The sequence below is a fragment of the Apis florea genome, unplaced genomic scaffold (assembly GCF_048593485.1).
Source record: "Apis florea isolate Af1SG1 unplaced genomic scaffold, ASM4859348v1 contig_3325_pilon, whole genome shotgun sequence".
Classification (NCBI taxonomy): Eukaryota; Metazoa; Arthropoda; class Insecta; order Hymenoptera; family Apidae; genus Apis; species Apis florea.
Genome location: NW_028256738.1, coordinates 16,340 through 37,618, shown reverse-complemented (window position 1 = coordinate 37,618; position 21,279 = coordinate 16,340). Strand labels below are relative to the sequence as shown.

Below are 21,279 nucleotides of genomic sequence, written 5' to 3'. Positions count from 1 at the left end.
TGGAATTGTCTCTCTACCGGGAGGCCGGTAAATCGATGCAGGATAGATTTCTTTTATTCAAAGGAACACGTTGCGCTTCGATGCTTCGTTAATAGAATGAAAAGCTTCCGCGATTATTCCGCGAGGTTCGTACAAGAACTTGCCGAATGATAAATTTGCAATGATAAAGTGTATGCATAATATTGTTACGCGAACAAAGAACAGAGAAACAAAGGGTAACGCGAAACCAATTACGGGGATACGTTTGTTACATATCTCTGACTAGTGATTCGATAGGTGACTTGCTGAAACGAAACATCGATAAAATTTATTCACGATGCTGTGTTAAATTTACCGGGTTGTTGCTCTTTATGATATATATATTTATATATACACGCACACATACACAATTCATAAAATATATTTCACGATTCTTATTTTCAATATATATATATCGCTCGTATTTCGCTAATCTGAACAATTTTCACGTTCGAAAACAGATAAACATGCTCGTTCGTTTTTCATCGGAAAATTAATTCTTTCGAGTTTAAACTCGACGAAGCTTCGTTTCGAACGAAGACGATCCATCGAATTAATTGAAAGGAGCGCGGGAATAACAGGTCGAAAGCTTTTTGTCCGCATCGCAGAACAGTTGCGCGATAATAATGAAGCCAGCCGTTGTAATCGTGGACCAACGCGTTGTGGTTACCGGATTGTCGACGACGCGAACCATGCACCCGGTGAGCGTTAATAAAGTGCACGCTGAACCTTATAAACGCCGCTCGAACAATCGTATAAGCACGCGTACAATACGCTTGCCAGCGTGCACACGCTTCTGCACAAGGTACGGGTCCATGAAACCGAGAACTTGCGGTGATATTCGACGCAAACATGTACCAGCCTGACCATAATCACGATATTACTCGTTCCGCGGTGCGAATCGTTTCGTTTAGCAGAATCTTGGAACGTTTCGAGGCATAAACGATCCGCAAAGATGCCTCAATGCTCGATGACGATCGATTCTCGAATTTTGAAAATTTTAAATTGAAAAACATCGAGGAAGATAGTTGTTCGTTTTTTCTTTTTTTTTTTTTCTTCGTAAAATCGGAACGTTTAGCGCAATAAATTTCAAACGGAAAGGATTTAAACCGTTGTTTTGCAACAACGAAATGCCAGCGACACATCAGTTCCAATAAACTTCAACGACAAATGAAAAACAAAATGGAACGTTTAATTTTATAAAACAACACACGTGACACGAGAAACAAAAGGAGAATTCATTCGTGGTATCGAATCGGTGTGGCGTGAAAAAGCGGAGAGGGCCGTGTAATTTTTTCGATTACAGGTGTTATTTTATCGTTGATTCGTTAGCGCACATTTTCCCGTTCTTCGATTTCATTCTTCGTATTTTCGTCTCTGCCGGACGAATGCAACATATAGAAACGGAACAAATACACGAATAAGATACGAATCGATCAAATCGCGATCGTTCGACCAAAATAACAGAGAGAGAGAGAGAGAGAGAGAAAAGGGCGAAAGAGTATGCTGTAAACGGGACCGATTATTTTTCGTTGTCCCATCGATAAAATCGAATCTGTAGTAATTGAAACAGCGTACGGCCATTACGAAATCAATTTGCTTCGTTTCACGCCCAATCGAGGGCAAAATGGTCGACCGGGCCGATATAAAAATTTTAATTCCTCCCGGTTATAGAGACTCGTAAAAGCCTTGAGAGTCCTGCCTTTTAACTGGTCGTATGTGTGCAAACTTCAATCCTATCTTCCGTGAAAACTTATATTTCGTACGAAGCACGATCTCCGCGTCTTTCGATGCTTTCGCGACATTATTCCATCGATCCGGATCGTCCGTTAATTACGGCTTCGGTTCATAAATTGCCAAGCTGCTTCCTTTTCGTGGAAAAATATCGAAATGACTCGGCACGTACGTACGTATATACGTGTCGATCGAGACAGGGAGCGGATGGAATCGATCGAAATCGTAATATCGGAGAAACGAAGCGGTGAGTGGCGGGGTAACGACATTGTCGATAGGATATTCGTTCCTACTAGCCTGCCGTTCTATAACACGCTCGTGAAATCTCGATTTTACGGTGTAATTCTATTCATAGCCTTCGAGCCTTTTCCATCGGGCGTGACTGTTAATTATGTCGCGTTACACTTTCCCGAGCAAACACCGGCAAACCTGTGCGACGTCGAAACGATCTTTAAATTGGAAGGGGGTCCGGTTGGAAACGACTGAACTCCTGGAACACGATGGAAGCATGGCGCGTGAAAAGTTGAACAGGAGCATCGGTATCACGGCGAGGGTACCGTCATTGAACATTCAGGGTTCCGCTGGTACTACCATGAAATCCTCTGCTTCAACGACGTAATCTCCTATCCTCGGTTCGCGCCTTTCTCGTTAACCAACGCTCAGTATTATTACACGGGAACTAACGGCGTACCGCGAACACTTTCGTATCATGAAATTAGTGCTATGTTGCGGCGAAGAGAGGAAAAGATAGAAGAAAAGGAAAGCATTTTATCCGGAATAGTTGCTGCTGGATTCGTTACCAACGTTTTGTTACAGACACAGGAAACCTTCTTTTTTAATGTTATATTCGAATATGGGAACTTTTATGAAATGCTTTCAGAAACTACGACGGCTTGTACTTTGGAAATTTAGGTAAATTAGAATTTCTATTGAAAAATACGTACGAGAAGATATGCTTGCACTAATAAAAATCGCTTTCAAAATTGTATATCATTTCTGAAAAAAATGTATGATCAACTCTTTAAATTACAACACATTTCTGTATAACCGACCATGTTCAAAGATTGTTCAACGACTATATAAAACTATAACTTGCCTATATGAAACAATCGATAAAACGGGACGAGTCCTGAGATAGATAAAGCGGAGCATCCTGCCGATAAAAGACGAACAAACGAAGAATTGTTAACACGCGGCTACACCCTTGCCCGAGATCAACTTGGTAGAACTCGCAACTTTCACGGCAAGGCAAGGTTACTCTCTCGTGTAGTTGTGTACACGCGTCTTATCGCTCGTATCGGTCCGCATAACGTGACACCCTCGAGGAATCCTCCTCGCGTGAGATTAGGTCTACCGGTTACGTACTAGGTAAGCTAACAGTGCTCCACTAAGGCCGCTTTCTCACGACTAGGCTAGCGATATCGTGGCATGATCGTTTCTTCATAGGGAATTCGCTTCGTGATTTATGTTTTCCCGAGATGACGTCGCGATAGCTTCTCGATGATGATCTCTTCATTTATTTTTCGCGACAATCGCGAAAAAATTTCGCGGCGAGATTATCGACACAAATAGCAACTTTCCATTGAATCCGATAAGTAATTTCGGGATTAGACGGTTTTAAAGCCGATATCGGTCTCGTTTCGATAATAAGCGCACGGAGTATTTTCCATTTTAAACCAGACTGCTTATCCTCGAGGAATTCCATTCCCATTGAACGGTCGGCCATCGGGGCCCGAGCAAAATATCGTTCCATCCGCAATGCGTGATATCGACGTAATCGATATCTAATCTCGTCGTCCTCGTTACCAACCGTGCAAGGGGTGAAAGCCCGAATTCCGCTTTGGGATCGATCCACGATAAAGTTAGGAAGGGAAGATGGCGGGAAAATCTATCAAACTCGAGAAGTCTTACCGTTGAGAGATTTTGCGTTACGCGTGAACACGATTCTATAAGGATATTTTATACTTTCTCGTCCCCTGAATCCCCTGAGAATCCAACATTTTTCGAATTAATCTTCTCCAACTCTTCCGCAACGAAAAGGGACGAGTTAAAAGCAGGGCTCGAATCGACGCGGTCAGAGGAAAATTCCATTTTCATAATACGTTCCATCCTTCCTCCACTTTTCCTCCACTTCTCTCCGTGTTTCTGTTTCGCGGGGCTATCCTTTTCGAGGGGTTTTTCTCCGCGGGGCGTGCAAACATTTGTCCATAAACGGAACAGGGGAAAACTTTCTCCGTAAATAGACCGTGTATTTTTATAACTCGCGCCAATCGTTACGACGATTCTATCGATATTTAGAAAATTTTTTACCGCTGGAGGGTACACAAATACAGGAGGGACCAATGGTTTTCGTGGAAACGACGAAACAATCGTAATAACGGCGGCGGTGTAGAGATTGGTGTAGAGACTATCAATCACGATGGAAGAAGGCTGCAAGGGGATGAATTTCTCTTTTGGAACGTTGGTTCACCGGTTGGCCGACGTTTACGCGGGTAATTGCTTTCCTGACACGTGTGCGCGCCGACGACGTGGCCGGACGAAGCTTCGAGCACACCGGGAACGGAGGGACGAAGGGCGCTTAATCGCGCGCGATAAATCTACCCATGCATGCGAGAATCGTCTATTGTTACGTAATACTCGACGCCAAGGGGAGTATCATTAGGTTGACGGAGATTCAGATTGTACGTCCGTCGAGGGTGCGCGACTTTATTTCTCGTGTGATTTGGAAACGATTGTGGTTTAACACGCGAGAGATTAATCACCGGTCGTGGAAATTCAACGTATATAACGAAAGATGTCTTCCAATCCTTTCGACTTTACGATATCGATCGCGCACTTTGAATTAAATTCTATGAAGATGGATACTTGGCGCTTCTTAATTAAAAAAAAAATTATATATAAATCGGCGAGTGAAAATTGCAGATAGACGTTCATCAATTATTCTGTTGCCGATAAAACATTTCGTCCTGTCGTCTATTTGACTTGTCCGACTTGTTGACTTTTTTATTAATCAAATTTTATTTCAAAAAACAGGACTCGAAAAATAGAATGACAACGGAAAAGATTTAAGAATGAAACACTCGCCGCACACGACAGACGCGGAATTATCGACTGACAAACTCGAAGGAATCGAGAATATACAGAATATTCCGACGATACTGGCCCATTACCAGGTTCGAACGATGAAAGGAGGAGCCTAGGCACAAGCACTATCTCGGTGGCCGGGTGCACTTGGACCACGTCATCCGAAACGTCTTGTTCATATCGATTGGAGCTAGAGAATCCATAAAACGCGGGAGAGGCTATTACCGAGGAAAAGCATTGTGCTTCTTTGGCACGTAAACCGGTCACAAAGTTGGATACATCGATATTCCTTCTTTACTGTTACGCTCATCCTGCCTATTGTCTGCCCGTTCATGTCTTAATCCCTTCGATCTCGACTATAATCTTCTCATAAAACTGTATGCAATTCGATATCGAAATTTATCAATCGACAAATATCAAACACCGAGAAATCCAATCTTTATCCAATCTTCTTTCGACCATCGGAAAGATATCGATTCGTAAACCTTTTTACGAAAATTACGAATTTTCGAGTAACCGCGCTTCAAATGTTCTCTGTAAACGAGATGACAATTCTAGAAGATGGGTCTTTCGACGAACCGCTTCTTGAAATTCAAAGGTTTCGAGGACAAGGTACACAGAAGCACATTCCAGACCAGTGTAACACTCAAATGATTCAACAGATCACGAGGAACAGGGAAGTAACGTGGCTAAAACCGATCGACCGTATCGCTTCGTTATCGTCCCCGTTGATTCATAGATCGTTCCGTAATCTCGGAATCCGGGGAACCGTCTGCTCGTGCGTGAACGTTCGACCGACACGGAGAACCCTAAGTAAAGCTCGCGTTAAGAGGAATAAGGTAGATAAACTTCGATCAGGTTGAACGTCGTCGCTCGCGCGCGCGCGTGCTCGCGCCGATAATCCTTTTAGGCGGGCAACCGTTTGCTTTTTAAAACATTTCTTTTTTTTTTTTTTTTTAAACGTTTTCTTTCGATATACAGCAACGAGACTTAACGGCTTACTACTCGAGGGCAATCTTTAAAATGGCTGCTAGGACCGGCCGAACCTCTCCACGTCCCATTAACGGCCCACTTACCGCCGAATAAAGACTGATCGAAGGGACGAAGCAGTTCGCGCGACCATCGTTGCCCGCCTCCACGACCACGGTAACGAGCGTATTTTTTATCGCCAACGCCGCCTTGGGATCCTTTGACACCTTCAATTTGTATTTGCACAGGGAGGGAACGAGCGCCTTCGATACGGTTGAACGCGGGAACAAGCTCGGTCTGATATCGATGCGTTCGATTCCGACTAACGACACGGCCAAAGTCGTTCTCTAGTTTCGTGACGATGGCTTCTTCGTTTCTATGTATCGTCGAGAAACGATAGCCGAGAATTTAGGGGATACGGAATGTACACGGTGATATCGCGACTCCGACGACGGGGATGGTAAATTGGCCGACATTCGAGTGGATTTTTAAACAAGCAGTAATATTCTCATTAAAATTGTGTTATGGAAGAAACCCGAATAACTCGAGATCCGAAAGATTTTCCTTCGAATTATTAACTGTTGTCAATTTGTCGACGAAAAATCGACGAAATTCCAAGTATTTCCTATTACGATGAATAATATTACTCCAATTTCTCGTTTGCTTTTGTTGAATAAACTTCTTTCGAATTCCAGAGAATATTCCCGCGATAGACATGACGACTGATTATCGTGACAATCGGTACGGGAAAATTTAATCAAAGGACTCGATCGACTAGGACACGGGACCGGAATACATTTGATGTTCGCCACGCAAACGAGAAACGAGGGAAGGGCAAGTTCCAGGTCCAAGGAGACTTCCGGTTGAAATTCTCGCAGCCATTACCGATCTCTCGGTGCACAAGTCTCGCTGACAGAGACACGTCTATAGAATGTTTCCTTATGCCTCGCAACCGACTAGAGAAAGCTGCGGGAAGAGATGCTCGCCGAGATTTCCCATGGGCGAACGTGTAACTAATATCTGACGAACAAGTCGCTCGGTAGGCCTTTGACGTTCGTTTGTTTTGCGCTGCGTCGCGTGCACCGTCGATAATCCCGATTTCAATTGTCAGAAACAACTCGTTAATTAGAAACCGCCAATCAGCTATCCATGGAATACGGTTATTCCTGGACTGAACGATCAGACACACCGTGTAATTTCCCAGATTGCCTCCAAAGTGACCTGTGACGTTCGCCAAGTTCAATCAGACCATCGTAGTCTATTTAATAATTTAATTGATCCCATGGAAGAGAATCCTTATGTACGATGTGCGATGATATATCGATTTTGATAATGAGACGTTTCGAATTTAACAAAATTGACTAGATGAAAAAATAAAAAAATTTGTATTCCTTGAAAAATTTAAGGGTTTAAATTATTAAATGTACTAGAAATACCGCACTGCCGTGAATTCGTTAGACAAAAATGATATTGATAAAGTTTTTTTTTCAAATAATATGATTGATCCTTAAAAATTATAGAAAAATTCTTATAATTTTTATTACAAACATCTACACGGGATAATTTTCGTTTAAACGAAAGAAAATTTTTGATCTTGAACAATTTGAAACTACTATATATAAAAGAATTGGAACTTTCTGAAAAATGAACGAGCTTTCAATTTGCAACGACTAAAGTTACCGCGCAATGTCTCTAGTTAACTCAAAACGAATGAAGCGATATTAATAAAGTTTCGTCGTACATATCGTTCTTTTTCTATTAATTCAATTAGATCTACAAAAGAATTTTCATCTAGATATAAAAAGAAATATTTTTCTTTATATAAAATAGAAAGGTTGAATTTACAAATTATTTTTAATCGAAGAATATGAAATTCATTCATCGTGACAAAGTCGGAAAATAATATTATCGTACAACACGATCACACGATTTTTTTCAGAGAATAATTCTGTTTATCGGAATCTGTTTGTCAGAAATCTTGTCAATGTTCATCGACGAAACTATATAATTACCAGGTTTCAACCGATACCTGGATCAGTAGGAAAGGGACAACAGGTTATAAGGTAACAGAAACAAGAGAAGAAACAAGAGAAGCTCGAATTCGTTTGTAATTCCGCTCGTGAGCCACACATTTTCGACTCGTTAGAAAACGAACACGTGAACGAATTTGTCGAAGTTTGAAGACAAAGCAAGAGATCGTTACTGACGACAATCTTTCCTGTTTCTGCCAAAAACCGATGTACCTCACCTGGCGAAAGTACGTGAACAAGCAATGCAGCACCACAGACAATAACAAACTGTCTGAAAACTGAGGGAAAAAACTGGCACGTTCCATTGGTCGATTGTACGATTTGTCGTTATACTTTGAACGAGAATTTACGATCATTTTTCGACGACATATGTATTTTATCTAACTTTAATATTATAAATTTTATTTACTTTTTTCTATCGGGAGATAAAATATGAAGATATTAAAAATATATCTATCTGTACGAAGTGTGGAAACAAATGAATATCGAATGAATATCGAAGAAATTTACTAGAATTCAAGTATAAAATGAATAACGAGGGAAGAAATTTATTTTAAAAAAATCAAAATCCATATAAAAAGATGTTTGTCCCAATTTACTTTGTTTGCGAATAATACCCCAAAATAAAGAAAATCAATGTAACGGATCCGCAAACATCGTTCCCTCGTATATCATGAATCATTTCGGTCTCATAAATAGCCACAAGATGGTTACTTCCAAGAAGTTTCAAAGAATATAATCGAATATTTCATGCAACACGAAAATAGCTCCGTTTTCTGATCGAATATGGATCAAATAAACCATGTTCTCGCGTATCCTTCTTCTCCCATGTTTCTTTTCTTTTTATTAACCGATCTATCAAACAAACGTCCACGTTCTATCTGGAATTGTTTTTGAAATGACCGATAGTGAAAAATAATTTCGCGTCAAGTACTATTATTAGTCGTACACGATAGCTCGCGAATCACGTTTACTACGAATGGGATATGGTCGTCGTCATTGCACACGCATTTGAACATTTTTTTCCACTTCCATGTATTCTAAAGCCACGAATCCGCCCTTCGACTTATCTGTTTTCGCGCTTCCATTATCTGTTCAATCTCGGCCACGCTCACGAATTTTTATTTGTCGATTGTTTGACTCGTGCTGATTTCAAACCTATTGTCCGTGACATCCCTCTGTATTCTTTTGACCAGGTATACCAGGCCAATAAGAGAGATAGAAAAGAGAAGAAAAGAGGACAGGTTAGAAGAAGACAAGCCTTTTAACGCTCTCGACGTCAACGTCTACAGGGGTGGGCCACGCAAAATCGACCAGGTAATAAAGAAGACTTCTGTCGACCAATGTAACTGGGCTTCTTGCCTCTTTTCACAAGGTGAGAAAATTCCACGACACAAGCAAGATCTCCTCATTGTCCTCCGAGATTATACCACTTTCCGCTTGTTCGACACAGAAAACTCATGACAGGACGAGACCATTTTTCGAGGTAACGTCATTTGGCGATACCTTGAAGGGAAGATTGAAGCGTTCGTGAAATATTCATGCAGTTTTAAAACATGGGGACCAGAACGAAGATACGATAAGCCTCGACACGAGAGTTTATTACGTTCTATCGTCGAAATGTAAATTGGACCGTGTTGAGCAAGGAGCATGCCGATTTTTGCACCGTTTCAAGGGGAAAAATTATCCTCGCTGGATCCAATGCTTAGAGATAGGAGAGATAGGAGAGAGAGAAAAAAAAAAACAAATTCTAAAGTTTGCCTTCATTTAGTGCATTATACCGACTGCAATTTATGGGATAAAGCCGTAGTAAGAAAAGTAAATGAAGAGAAATCGTCGCGTCAAAATTTCTTTATCTTCTCCGTTTACTAGTGTCCTTTGCACGCTCGCATTTCATGCTTTTTCGGAATTCCACCATAAACAGTCAGCATCGTAGTTTTCACACGACGGATACGAATCGTCGAGATATAACAAAACCCGAGTTAACGAATCAAATTTTCGATAGTTGGTGTAACGAATCGAAAAACAAACGAAAAGGGATATGAATGCTTTCTTTGATTACGAATTTTTTCCATTTATATTCAACGAATAAAGGATAAAATCAAACCAAATATATTAAAATTGTATCATAACTTCAAATACGTCGAAATTATTATAAATTATTATCGATAATTCTTACACCATTATTTACGTTTCGTGTCTTTTCGATAAATAAAATCGTAAAATTCGCAAAGTTTATAAATTGTGCGAAAATTCACAAAGAATACCGTTCGCAAAGGGAAAATCTCGGAAGAGAAATCGATTCGAAAGTTTCGATAGTTAAACACGGACATACAACGCGAGCTTTCCGCTCCGAAAATTAAAAATCATCGAAATCCAAGGAACGGTCATACGTCAAAATATTTGCACGTTCGCGAGTTCTTTCAGGAAGACTCCTTCAAAAAACGGATAGGAGAAGAAGCTCCAGAACCTCTACAAGTATTTTCCCCTCTTTCACTATCCCCGCTCGTATTGTACGATGGAGAAGCTCCGCTCATAAGTTCCGACCAAGTTTCTGCAGCAACAAACAGCAATGGCTCGAAATTCGTATAATACGATCCGAAAGGTATATAACTTTCTTTGGGAACTGAGGGTATGAGTTGCTACTATGATTCAGTTTGATGCGAAATCCAATGCATTCGGCGCTAACTTCTCGACATTAACAGCAGTATTAATTAGGACACGAGAGAGGATTTCGTCGATATCACTTTGATGATTTGAAAACATTTTATTTGTTCAACGTACGAGATTAACGAGAATTCTGCTTTTCGAGAGTTCGATTCACGCGAGGTCATTTAATCCTTTTATATCGGCGAGCGAGATTTGTGGATGAAAAAAATGAAAATCACACGATTCGGATTAAAGATAAAATTGTTCGAGGAATCGTCTCATTCCACGAACAACTTTGTCAATCAAATCATAAGATGAGAAACAGGACACGGAAATTTGAGATTTCACGAATTGATTAATTTATACGTTATTAAAATAGGAAAAAGCGGGACGACTTTTTGCCATCATTAATTAATTTTCAAAGTAATCGTTTAAAACTTGATGAACAGAGATCAAGAAAACGATCTTTGATCGAGTAAAGAAAAGTAGCGAGCAGAGATCTCAGGTGGCCGGTTTGAATGCTTGAATTCTATTCGTAAAACTTAAGGGATCGAGGAACCCTTGAGCCTCGAAAAGTCTCGAAATCGACATTGCACGAGTCGCGTGCAGCGACTGACCTCGTTCTTCCCTCGAGTCAAGAGAGTCACGTGGCTATTCTATTAATTTCATCATCGTTCTCAAACCATGATACGTTGAAGGAAAGAAGAAAATCGCGTTGAATAGAAAGGACAGGTCGAAGGACTTTGCTCGTGGGACAAGACAATATTCAAAAAGAGCACGTCTTCTTCTCAAAGCAAGGGGCAGAATGGAAAGGAGAAGGAATCATGCGCCATTCCGCCATTGGCAGATTAAAGCGACGTCGTTGGTCTTTGATCTTTAAGGTAAGAAGCAAGAAAAGAGGCAAGGCAAGGCGAATGTGAAACGGTGAGCTTTTGCGTGTTAAAGGGTAAAACTCTCCGGAGAATGCAGAATACTCGCTTTCACTGTCAACTCGCGAGTAACGACAATCAAACAAAGGGAAGAAACGAGGAAGAAGAAGAAGTAGAAGGATATTAAGGATCAGAGGCAAAAGAATCAAGAATGCGACATTGACGCTCTTGTCCGGAAACACTTCAATCAGATTGTTTGACGTTTGTATCAATGATAAAAAGGAATCTCTTTTTAAAAAAAAAAAAAAACTCACGAAGATAAAGTAAGATTTCTTCATGATCCTTTCGGTCGTCGATCGGCAAATTCTTCGTCCGTCTTCCGATTTGCAGAAAAGATATCCCGTTTCTACGTGCTCCAAATTCTATGCGTGCGAGCTATCGTCAAAGATCTTCGACTTGCCACCGCGTACAGGCTGCGCCCTCCAAGGAAGGGCGCATCGAGGAATCGGTTCAACTCTTCTCCAAGAACAGATCACACCGCAGTGTCTTCACTTTACAATTACATAGATCACACTTGTTTCTCACCCTTCTTCGCGGTGCGGTTTACACATCGCCACAAAAATCGACTATCCACCGCGTGACGATAAATTCGCTCTTGCGACTTTGTTTCCACGATCACGATCGCGAAAATAAATTCAACGGTGACGAACTTTGTTGTAACGTACGAAGAAAAACAAACTAAATTACACGACGATTTCGAAATCACGAATTTATACACGAACGCGTTACAAATTACGTTACGTTGCACGACACGAATGGATCTCGTCGATCTTGGACGATCCAACGAGGGGATGATACGAAAGGGTTAACGCACACGCACGTGTCTACGATCCTGGCCGATGTCGTCGGGCCGAAGTGCGCCGCACGAGTGTCGGCCTTAACGTCTCGAAAGCGCTTGACGTTGGCGCCCGTGCGGCTGGGGTGGGGGCTGGAGGGGTTCGCGGAGAAACACACTGTGCCCTTCTCCCCTCCATGTCTAACCAACGCCAACTCCAACCCTCGTGCACCCCCACCGTCATCTCCTCGCTCACTCTTTCGCTCCATCTCTCTCTCCTTCCCCGCCTCGCCCCCTGCGTCCCTCCTCATCGCTCTTGTTGGGGCCGAGGTTGGAATAAAGTGGTGCCGGAGGGGTGGTTTGGCTGGTCGGGGCTAAGAAGGGGTAAGAGCACGGAGAAAGACGGTTTGATCGAAACGATGGACGGTCGGAGGGAGACGGGACCGATGTAAGCCGCGAGGATCACGCGGACCGAATGTCGAATTTGTTTTATACGTGTTATATCCGTCGATGGCGTGCGATTTTCTTCCGGATGAACGTGTTCGATTCGAACCGTTCAGATAACGTTCAGATTTTTAAGAAAAATTTGTTCGAAATATTTGGAAAGATAATTATTTTTATGTAATTATTAATAAGAGATGGAAGGGTTAGTAGAAGAGTCAAAGTACACGAGGCTAAACAAGTTGTAAACGGGATTTGCGGGACTCGATATTGACATTACCGACAGGTGGATGAGAAAAAGCGGCTGTAAATATCAGCAGAACGATCCTGTCCGCGCGGTTTGCGGACAGGAATTTTATGGATCGACGAATCTTCTGATTTACCAAAGAGGAAATATCTTTTGTGAAACGTCCCGAGGAAAGATGGATTCCGGGTGACGGAGATTGAGGTGGGCTCAATGGAGATTTATCGATATTGAAAATCCATGCTGGTTGCGGGATGGTAAGGAATGAGAAGGATGGTAGTAGAACGGTGGTAGAAAAATAATTGTCATTATTTGAAAGATTGTCAATCGCGTCAAAAAATCGGTCAGTTCGGAAATGATTACTGTCGTACTGTAGGCCGACGGATTCGTATTTTGTTTGACGAACGTTAATCGAAACGTTGACCCGATTCGTGTGTGCGTAGTTGCGTGTGTGCACGTTGAATCAAACGTCTATTTGCTGTGCGTGCACGTTGCGTACATGAGAAATGATGCGTGCGACCCGCAGCCACCGGTGTTCAATACGAATAACTGTACAAATTGTTAAATATTTTTCTTCCCTCTTTTTTTCTCTCTTTTCCCCTTTTCGAAAAATATATTCGATATAATGCAGAATACGAATTGGAAACGAATCGAGTCATCTTTCTGTTACCTGGACCGGGATAAAGTTTTATCCTTCCTTTTTTTTTTTTTATTGCGAGTTTAAATGTCAACGTATGGATTTACCAGGGTTCATCCCGTGTTTCCGGAAAATCATCTCTCACTGTAGGTTTCATTTGTCAAAGAAGAGATAAAATAGATTGATCAATGATTGAAACAACAGGGGAGGGTGGTATCGTTGGTCCGAAACGATTTTTGTTCACTTCCGCGATTGTTTTATGTTTAGTTTCAATATGGTCTGGGTAAATTGTCCCGTTGATGAATTTGTGAACGGGGATGAGGATATTGAATGTAAATTTCTGATACCAAATAAATATTTAACAAAAACATAGCTCGGTCGAGTTCAGATGCGCATACGATCAATTTTTCAACATCAGAAAAATAAAATAATATTTCAGCAATCTATTGATGCATCAAATAAGTCAATGTAATAAGATGCAAAAGAGTGCGAAACTTCAGAGTATCGAACAATCCTTTTATTAAACAACGCTACATCTTTAAAAGTTAATACTTCACTTTCAAAGACTTCTTCTCCGAACAACAAGATATAATGTAGCATCTATCGAAGACTATGCACCAGCTCGAGAATCCTTAAAGAAAAAATTGTATCGAACGATAAAATTAAGAAACGAAAGATATTTTCAATCATTTCCATAACTCTATTCTCGTATTTCTATTGCAAAGTGAACTGCATATTGTTCGAAAAGTGAAAAAAGAGGAAATGGAAACTATCTCGATCGTATCGATGTTTGAAAACCGCATTGAATCGATAGATGTAACGCATGCTCGAATTTCCGCAGAACGTGTGCTCGATACAAGACAAGGTCGCGCACGACATACCGGTAGACAAGATCCCGTATACCACTTTGGATAAGCTGTATTCGGACGATCGCCATTTTAGATAAACGATATCCGGATAAACTGGATCCCCCAGCATCTTAAATCGAACGTCCACTCTTCGCGTTTCGCGTTCTTTCGTGACTTTCTCTTATTACCCAGCCACGAATGAAAGTCACGCAAGAAATGTGAAAAGTCGATCTCTCCGCTATCGATAAGAAAAATCTTTTCCTTTATCTTTGCTCGAATTTACAGCGTGATGAAAACGATGATAGAATTTAATCATTCATTCGATATTTGATCCCTATGGTGGTGTAATCGCGTTAATTTATGGACAGCTCCATAATAGCGTGATGATTATTTGATAATATAACCGAGCGATCAATCAATATATTATAATTAAATATTAACTTTTGATATATGTAATTAACTGCACTCAGCATCTGCACTATTTATGCTCGATCCATTCCAACCACCTCACCGTTTATTAATATTCTCCAATTATTGATACATGTACATCCAAGATCTTCCAACGTAATTTATATTTGGATTATGAATCTAATTCCTGGCCATTCCTTTCCAATTGTCGTGGTATCGTAACGAAATTAAACTCTTTGTCCAATAACTTCGTCTCACATTTTGAAGTTAAATTATACATATTATGATGTTTCGATTAATTATTCTATTATCTTTATTTTTAACAATCGTTGTTCTTAAATAAAATACACACAAGAAAAGAGATCATAATATCGAAATGGTATTGGAACTCATCGATGAAAAGCATAAACCTTAACTGTTTAAAGTCTTTGACATCCCTTTCGATACGAAATCCCCGGCTTTCCCTCTTCAGGATAGAATAAACGATTGGCGCAAGCTAAAGGCCTCGCCAATCTCGTATAAAATCCTCTTTCTTTTTCCGCTATATTTATTTTGATGAACGCATTTAAAGGATATAGAGGGGAAAAAAATAGAATGAAGAAAAAAATAAGAATAAAATAAAAAAAAATGGAATGAAGAGAATATCAAACAAGATAAAATTCTCGCGTTAGAAGTGCTTCAAGTTTATTATTTCGAGGTAAAAAAGTTTTCTATTAATATGCGAAGAGAGCAAGGAAAGAAGAAAGCGGGGGAGGAAAATCAGAAACTTTGTAAGTAACTCCAATTACCGAATAAAAAGAATAAAAAAAATTCATTATATCGGGTTCCATCGTTGCGAACATTTAATATCGAAGCGAACACGACCGCCTTTCCTTTTTCAGCGAAAAAATTACCTGTTCCGAGAATGATGCGTGTAACTTACATATTCGCGTACAATCATTAAAGTTAACACACGTTGTGTGTTCACACAAATTACACGGACGGAATAATTGAACGAGAATGAAGAACATCGTGTACACTAATCAGAACTTCGGTCGATCTAGTTTAAAATCCAAGCAATTTCGGTTGGCAAACGTTAAGTTGTTCGCGTAATCTCTTGGAATGAATTCAAAGAATAAATGAGAAATCTCGTGCAGGAACGATGTGACGAAATATGACACAAAACGAAACGAAGTGTACAAAACAAATAAATGTGTTTGAGGGAGGAAAAAAAAGGGGGGAAAAGGGAGGGGGGGGAAGGAAAAAATAAAGAAACAGGAAGGAAAGAATGGAAAAAGATAAGTGTACGCTGTTTTCTGTGCAAATGATACGATGCGCCGACACAACTCGCAGAAAGCATAGAAAGCAAATAAAAATGTCCACGCACGCTTTAAGCGTGAAATCGATTTCTATACGAGACAGAGTGTGAACAATGTAAATTCTACCTGCTTGACTGCTAGCTCATCTGTAACGTCGCGTATATTTTGTTCATTCTGTACATTTTTCTCGATTCCATCTCGTCTCGCGATAGATGAACAATACACGCAGTGTCTGGTTTGTTTCATGGCTCACCACCAGGTGCGCCAAAGTTATCCCAATCTCCCTCCTCTTCCTTCCTGTATCTTGTGTATAGAGAAATAGATTCACGAACACAGTATCTATATTGTGTATATATCTTTGCGATAAAACTATCATAATTTGGAAACGAATTCCTGGGAGAAAAATCTATGAAAATAGATGATATTTAACGATTCAATAATTGAAACGAAAGACGTTCTAAAGACGTTAGAATTCGAAATTAAAATAACGCGATAAAGAAGTCGAAGCGTGTGTTTCTGTAAATATCGTGCACAATGAAGTTGTTGTATTCGAGGAGCACGACGAAGAAGACACGGCGGACTTCCTGACGAACCACAATTGCAGACGCAGAGATTCTTAAGTTGCTGCTTTAGTTGCATCTTTCCCTTTATGCGCATTACGTGGCGTTTAACCGCTATATAAACCCCTTCTATTTCCTCTTACACGTTCAAGGACATCGAAATATCTCGTTGTTAAATAATAAAAAAGTAATTTCCTCGAATATCTCCCGGAATAAATTATTCTGATCATCAGTTAAATACTCGATCACCGAAGTTAAATACGTTCGTCTCGATATAGCTCGAACATCGATTTACGGAATATAACGTAATCTGCGATTCTGCCGTCACGCACGTATTCGCCACCGTTCAAAATACCAACGGATTCGTAGGCGATAGAATTCTCGTTGTTACGTTCGAATATAAGATTCCGCCAGCCACCAATAATAAAACCGTTCGTGTTTCCGCGTCGTATTTCCGTCTCTCGCGAAGAAATCCATCGACGATTTCTTTCCATCCTCATCCTCCCCGTCTGTCGGCGACGGAATCGTCGTTGTCGCGAGCGAGAATTGATTGTCCTTGTTCGGTGGAAATTGATGTTGTCAAGCGATGTAGGCGATGTGGAAAAATTCGCGACTCGCGTACGTAACGCCGTCATCGCCTCGATTTGACTTGTGCCGATACGCGGATACGCGGCTGCACGCGAATTTCGTGACAAATTGGGCGGCCGAATCCGTGATTTTAAAATGCAGCTGTTCGTACACGTGCGCGGCATAAAACGTTATAATACACAGGGAGGACAGGAACGCGTCTTCGTTCGCGCGACTTCGTTGCATCGTGCACGAGTTTGGCCGCTTGTACACGCGCGTGTCACGTTCCGTACGTGAGAGTCGCAGTGTGTGTCACGCGCGCGGTTGGTGGCGTACAGCCGTGTGTGGATATAAGGAGATGAGGTCTATTGTTCATTGTGCCTCGCTGGCAGAACGCTCGAGCTTTCACGTAAACGGCCAGCTTGCTCGAGTAAGTGAATTTCCGCAGGTGATTTCGTTCGCCGCAACAGCTATAAAGATACAGTCTGGTTCTGGCTCGGAACAGACGTGCGCCAGACATACGTTTTGTAAGAGAACGAATGAGAGATAGAGGATTACGATTGACTTAGGATGAAATTGGAGCAGGTTAAATGGTGCGCTTAACGCGTTGAATTTTATATATATTTATGTCTTATTTGAAACTTTTATGAAGTGAAGTGTAATCATTTATTTGGAAGACACGGTATATGTTATAATAAATGCATATCATATTAGAATAAAATTGTTTGAATATTTTAATCGTGAATTTAATATTTTATTATTAATTTAATATTTATTGCAACGTTAAGAGATATCTATTATCGAAAATTTGATGAACGCGAATGTATGTTCAATTTAAATGCCGAATTAATTTCAATATTCTTGGTCACTTAATATGAAAGAAAAGATAATCGATGGTAAATTTTTAAACTAGTTTAGATACTGTATAATTTTTTTTTTTTTTTTGGAAACTTTGGAATCGATAAAATTATTGTAATTGTAAATTAGAACGATTATTTTTATAAAAAAAAAAAAAAGATAAAAAAAACGCTAGCGAATATTAAGCGAAAACTGAGTAAAAAAAGAAGATATAAAACGGTTTCCAGGGCACATCCCGGAAACGTCGGTGTTCCGGTTTGGCGCGCGTTTACCTTCCTCGAGGAAAACGATGAAAACGATGACGCCAGACTATAAGCGAACACTAGAATTTTTCCCATCTATGGAAATATGCTTCGTAACGAGAAAAACTTGAGAAACTTTTTTTTTTTTTATTCGATAACAAAATCTTTCTTTCATCTGCATAATCAATGATAACTTTGTCGCGACTGAAACGCGAAGAAGAACGATTTTTAAATGAAACGTAGAATAATCGAAAATCGAGAAAATAGTTATTTTAACATACTAACTGTGTATGTTCGTGCAAATTCATATTTTTATACATATTGATAAAAAAAAAAACCATATCTCGAGTAAAAATATGTACGTCCATTATCTTCCAAATACTGTTACACGTATTTTACATTTGATATTTTATATTGATATTTTCGCATCGCGTTCATCCTTTTACATTTTCATATTTATACTTGTCATAATTAAATACATAAATATCCTTACTGATAACATATTATGTCACAACGTGTAAATCGAATCTTTATAAAATTCGAATACGTCGATAATCGAACTCGAATAACAACCACTCTGAAATTTATAAATAAAGCCAAAGTAACAACCACGATAATAAAAACCAATGAATCTTCGAATACTAATACAATAGTGCGGTAATCGAATTTCAATTATTCATTTCAAAGCTGTTTTCATCGTTCAAGACCTTGTATACCGGTATACAAGGGTTGTCGAGTAGAAGAAGATACAAAGAAAAAAGAAGAGAAACTTGAGAGAAACATAGGAAACGAAAATGGGATAACGGATATAATTAGAAGCCGATCCACCGATTATTTTTCCGGGGTTAAAGACCTGACCGGTCTCGAAGTTCCTTCTTCGTTAGTAAATTCTTCATTCTATAATAAAGAATGTCATTTTTGCATTGAAAGCGTTTACTGTTGTCACGGCTAGTCTTTCTGAAAGGCTGAGACCCACTTACGTGGCGAGACCCTTGAATTCGCTAATTAACGCGGCTGACTCATGATGTCACTCGTCAGGTATACACTCTTGTAAAGGTCACGTCCAGTAGTGTGAAATACTTGACCGACACTGTGTTTCTGCATTATTCTCGGGGCCCAAGCTTTTTCCTCGCGCTGTTTCCGGAATATTCTGTCGCGTTTCAGAGGGAGATACAGAGAGAAAGAGAGAGAGAGAGAGAGAGAAAGTTAGTAAAGCACAGTAGCGCAGGCTACAATCGCAAAGTACACAACCGTGCGCCAAGAAACTCGAGACAATCATATTTCTGGTTTCTGCCCGACTCGAGTGCTTAGGCGTTCACTTAATTCGTTCATGCTCTCCACCTAAGCGCTGATATCCTCTAAAAATCATCCACGCCACGCCTTGGAGTTTTCCACGAGCACCTTGTCCAACTATGATACTTTAAGAACGAAGTGCACTGCGGCGAAGTGGTCGGGAAAATACATGGTGTTAATGAATTATGCGAATAATAAGTTATCATTTAAGGAACAAAGAATTTTCATCGTGAAATTGTTTCGAGAATTATCGTTGATATCACGATAATCAAATTAGTAATTCAATTTAAATAAGAAATTATTTTCATTTATCACGAAAGTGTGATATTTTCTTTTTAACGAAAGAAAATTCAACAAGATCGTCCGATTTATTTTTATCGTTTCCGTTGCAAATTCAGAATTACACGGGAGCAACACTGGGAGAAAGAAAGTTCAGAAAACATCGGCGACCTACACTAGCCAAGACTAATTCGAACTTTTTCTCCAGAAGTTCTAGATGACAAATTATTCTCCGGCAAAAATAGAGTACCGTTTGAGATTCAACGAGAAATTTTATTACGTTAGGTAAGTGCCGCTCACGCACGCGTTCGGGCCACCGCATGGGGGAGGGGTAGAGGGTCAGGAGGCAGGTGTATATACAATGGGGATGGATGAAAAATGAAAGCTTTAACGATGACGCAGAAACGTCCTAACGTGCAAATGAATTTGCAACGATGTAATAGCCAATAATGTCACGCGCAAACATCATTACTTCGCGCTGCATTTGTCGTTATGCGACACTTTATGGAAGAGTGCTGCAAGAGTGTTACACAAATATTTTTGTTTCAAATGAAAATTAATGTTTTCTGTTAACGTTTCGACGTTCATCGAGCACAACTATTTTTTTCCTCTTCCCTTTTTCGAACGATAAATTTACTATTTATTGGTAAAACGCGTTTATTGAATTAAACATTAATAAATATATCAAGGCATGATATTCGAACATAAATTAGTATAAATTCCTTTATCATTGAATTCATTCCCGTTCGCGTTTCCTTGGAGAAGTTTGCAATTGTACAAGGGATGGATTCGATTCTAACGCGAAATGACGTTCGATATAAACCTTGCTACAGGAATTTCATCCAAAACCGGGAGATAGTTTGGAAGTTAAATTAATTTTAATATAAATATGTAAATTTTGCGATATTGTATAATATAATTTAATCAAGTAATTTATCAGAAACTTTTGTCAAGTATCATAAGTATTGTTTGTACCTAATATTAATTATACATTTTGTAACGTTCAACTTTCTTTCTTTACGTTTCTTCAACGTTCTGCACGCAGCGAAGGCAATTTTATTATCAAAGATCTTTCAAAGAGGATATTTAATTTTGTGGAAAATTGAAATCAGTTAACCGGTTCCTCTTCCTTTCGACCGCGATTTCTTTTATTTTTCAACGAACTTTGCGAACAAAGATTCATAATCTTCGCTTCCATGAAAAATAAAAATTCAACTTGAGAAATTTGAAAAACAAAATATCGTGATGCTTGTCTATTCTCGGATAAACGAGAATTTATTTCGACGAAACGTTGGCAAAAGTTAAAGCACGAAGCAATCACGACACACGATTGAATCGAGTTTCGAACTGACAGTAACCATAGGTGTAATTTGACTTCCGTAAATGAGCTGAAGGTTAAGTTATATACCGGTAAAT

General features: G+C 39.8%; 1 protein-coding gene across 5 annotated transcripts in view; it reads right to left on the bottom strand.

Moving 5' to 3' along the window:
• The window catches only part of nolo (ADAMTS-like no long nerve cord), a 189,040-nt gene extending 176,754 nt beyond the window's left edge, over positions 1 to 12,286 (bottom strand). For 4 of the 5 annotated variants that reach the window (XM_031918903.2, XM_031918906.2, XM_031918905.2 and 1 more), the window contains exon 1: positions 11,668 to 11,826. In XM_031918903.2, the coding sequence (XP_031774763.2) occupies positions 11,668 to 11,691 (24 nt within the window). In that variant the 5' untranslated portion in view covers positions 11,692 to 11,826. Of the gene's footprint in view, positions 1 to 11,667 lie in introns of all 5 variants that reach the window. The other variant, XM_012491503.3, reaches the window with a different exon arrangement.
• Between the last annotated feature and the right edge of the window lie 8,993 nt (positions 12,287 to 21,279).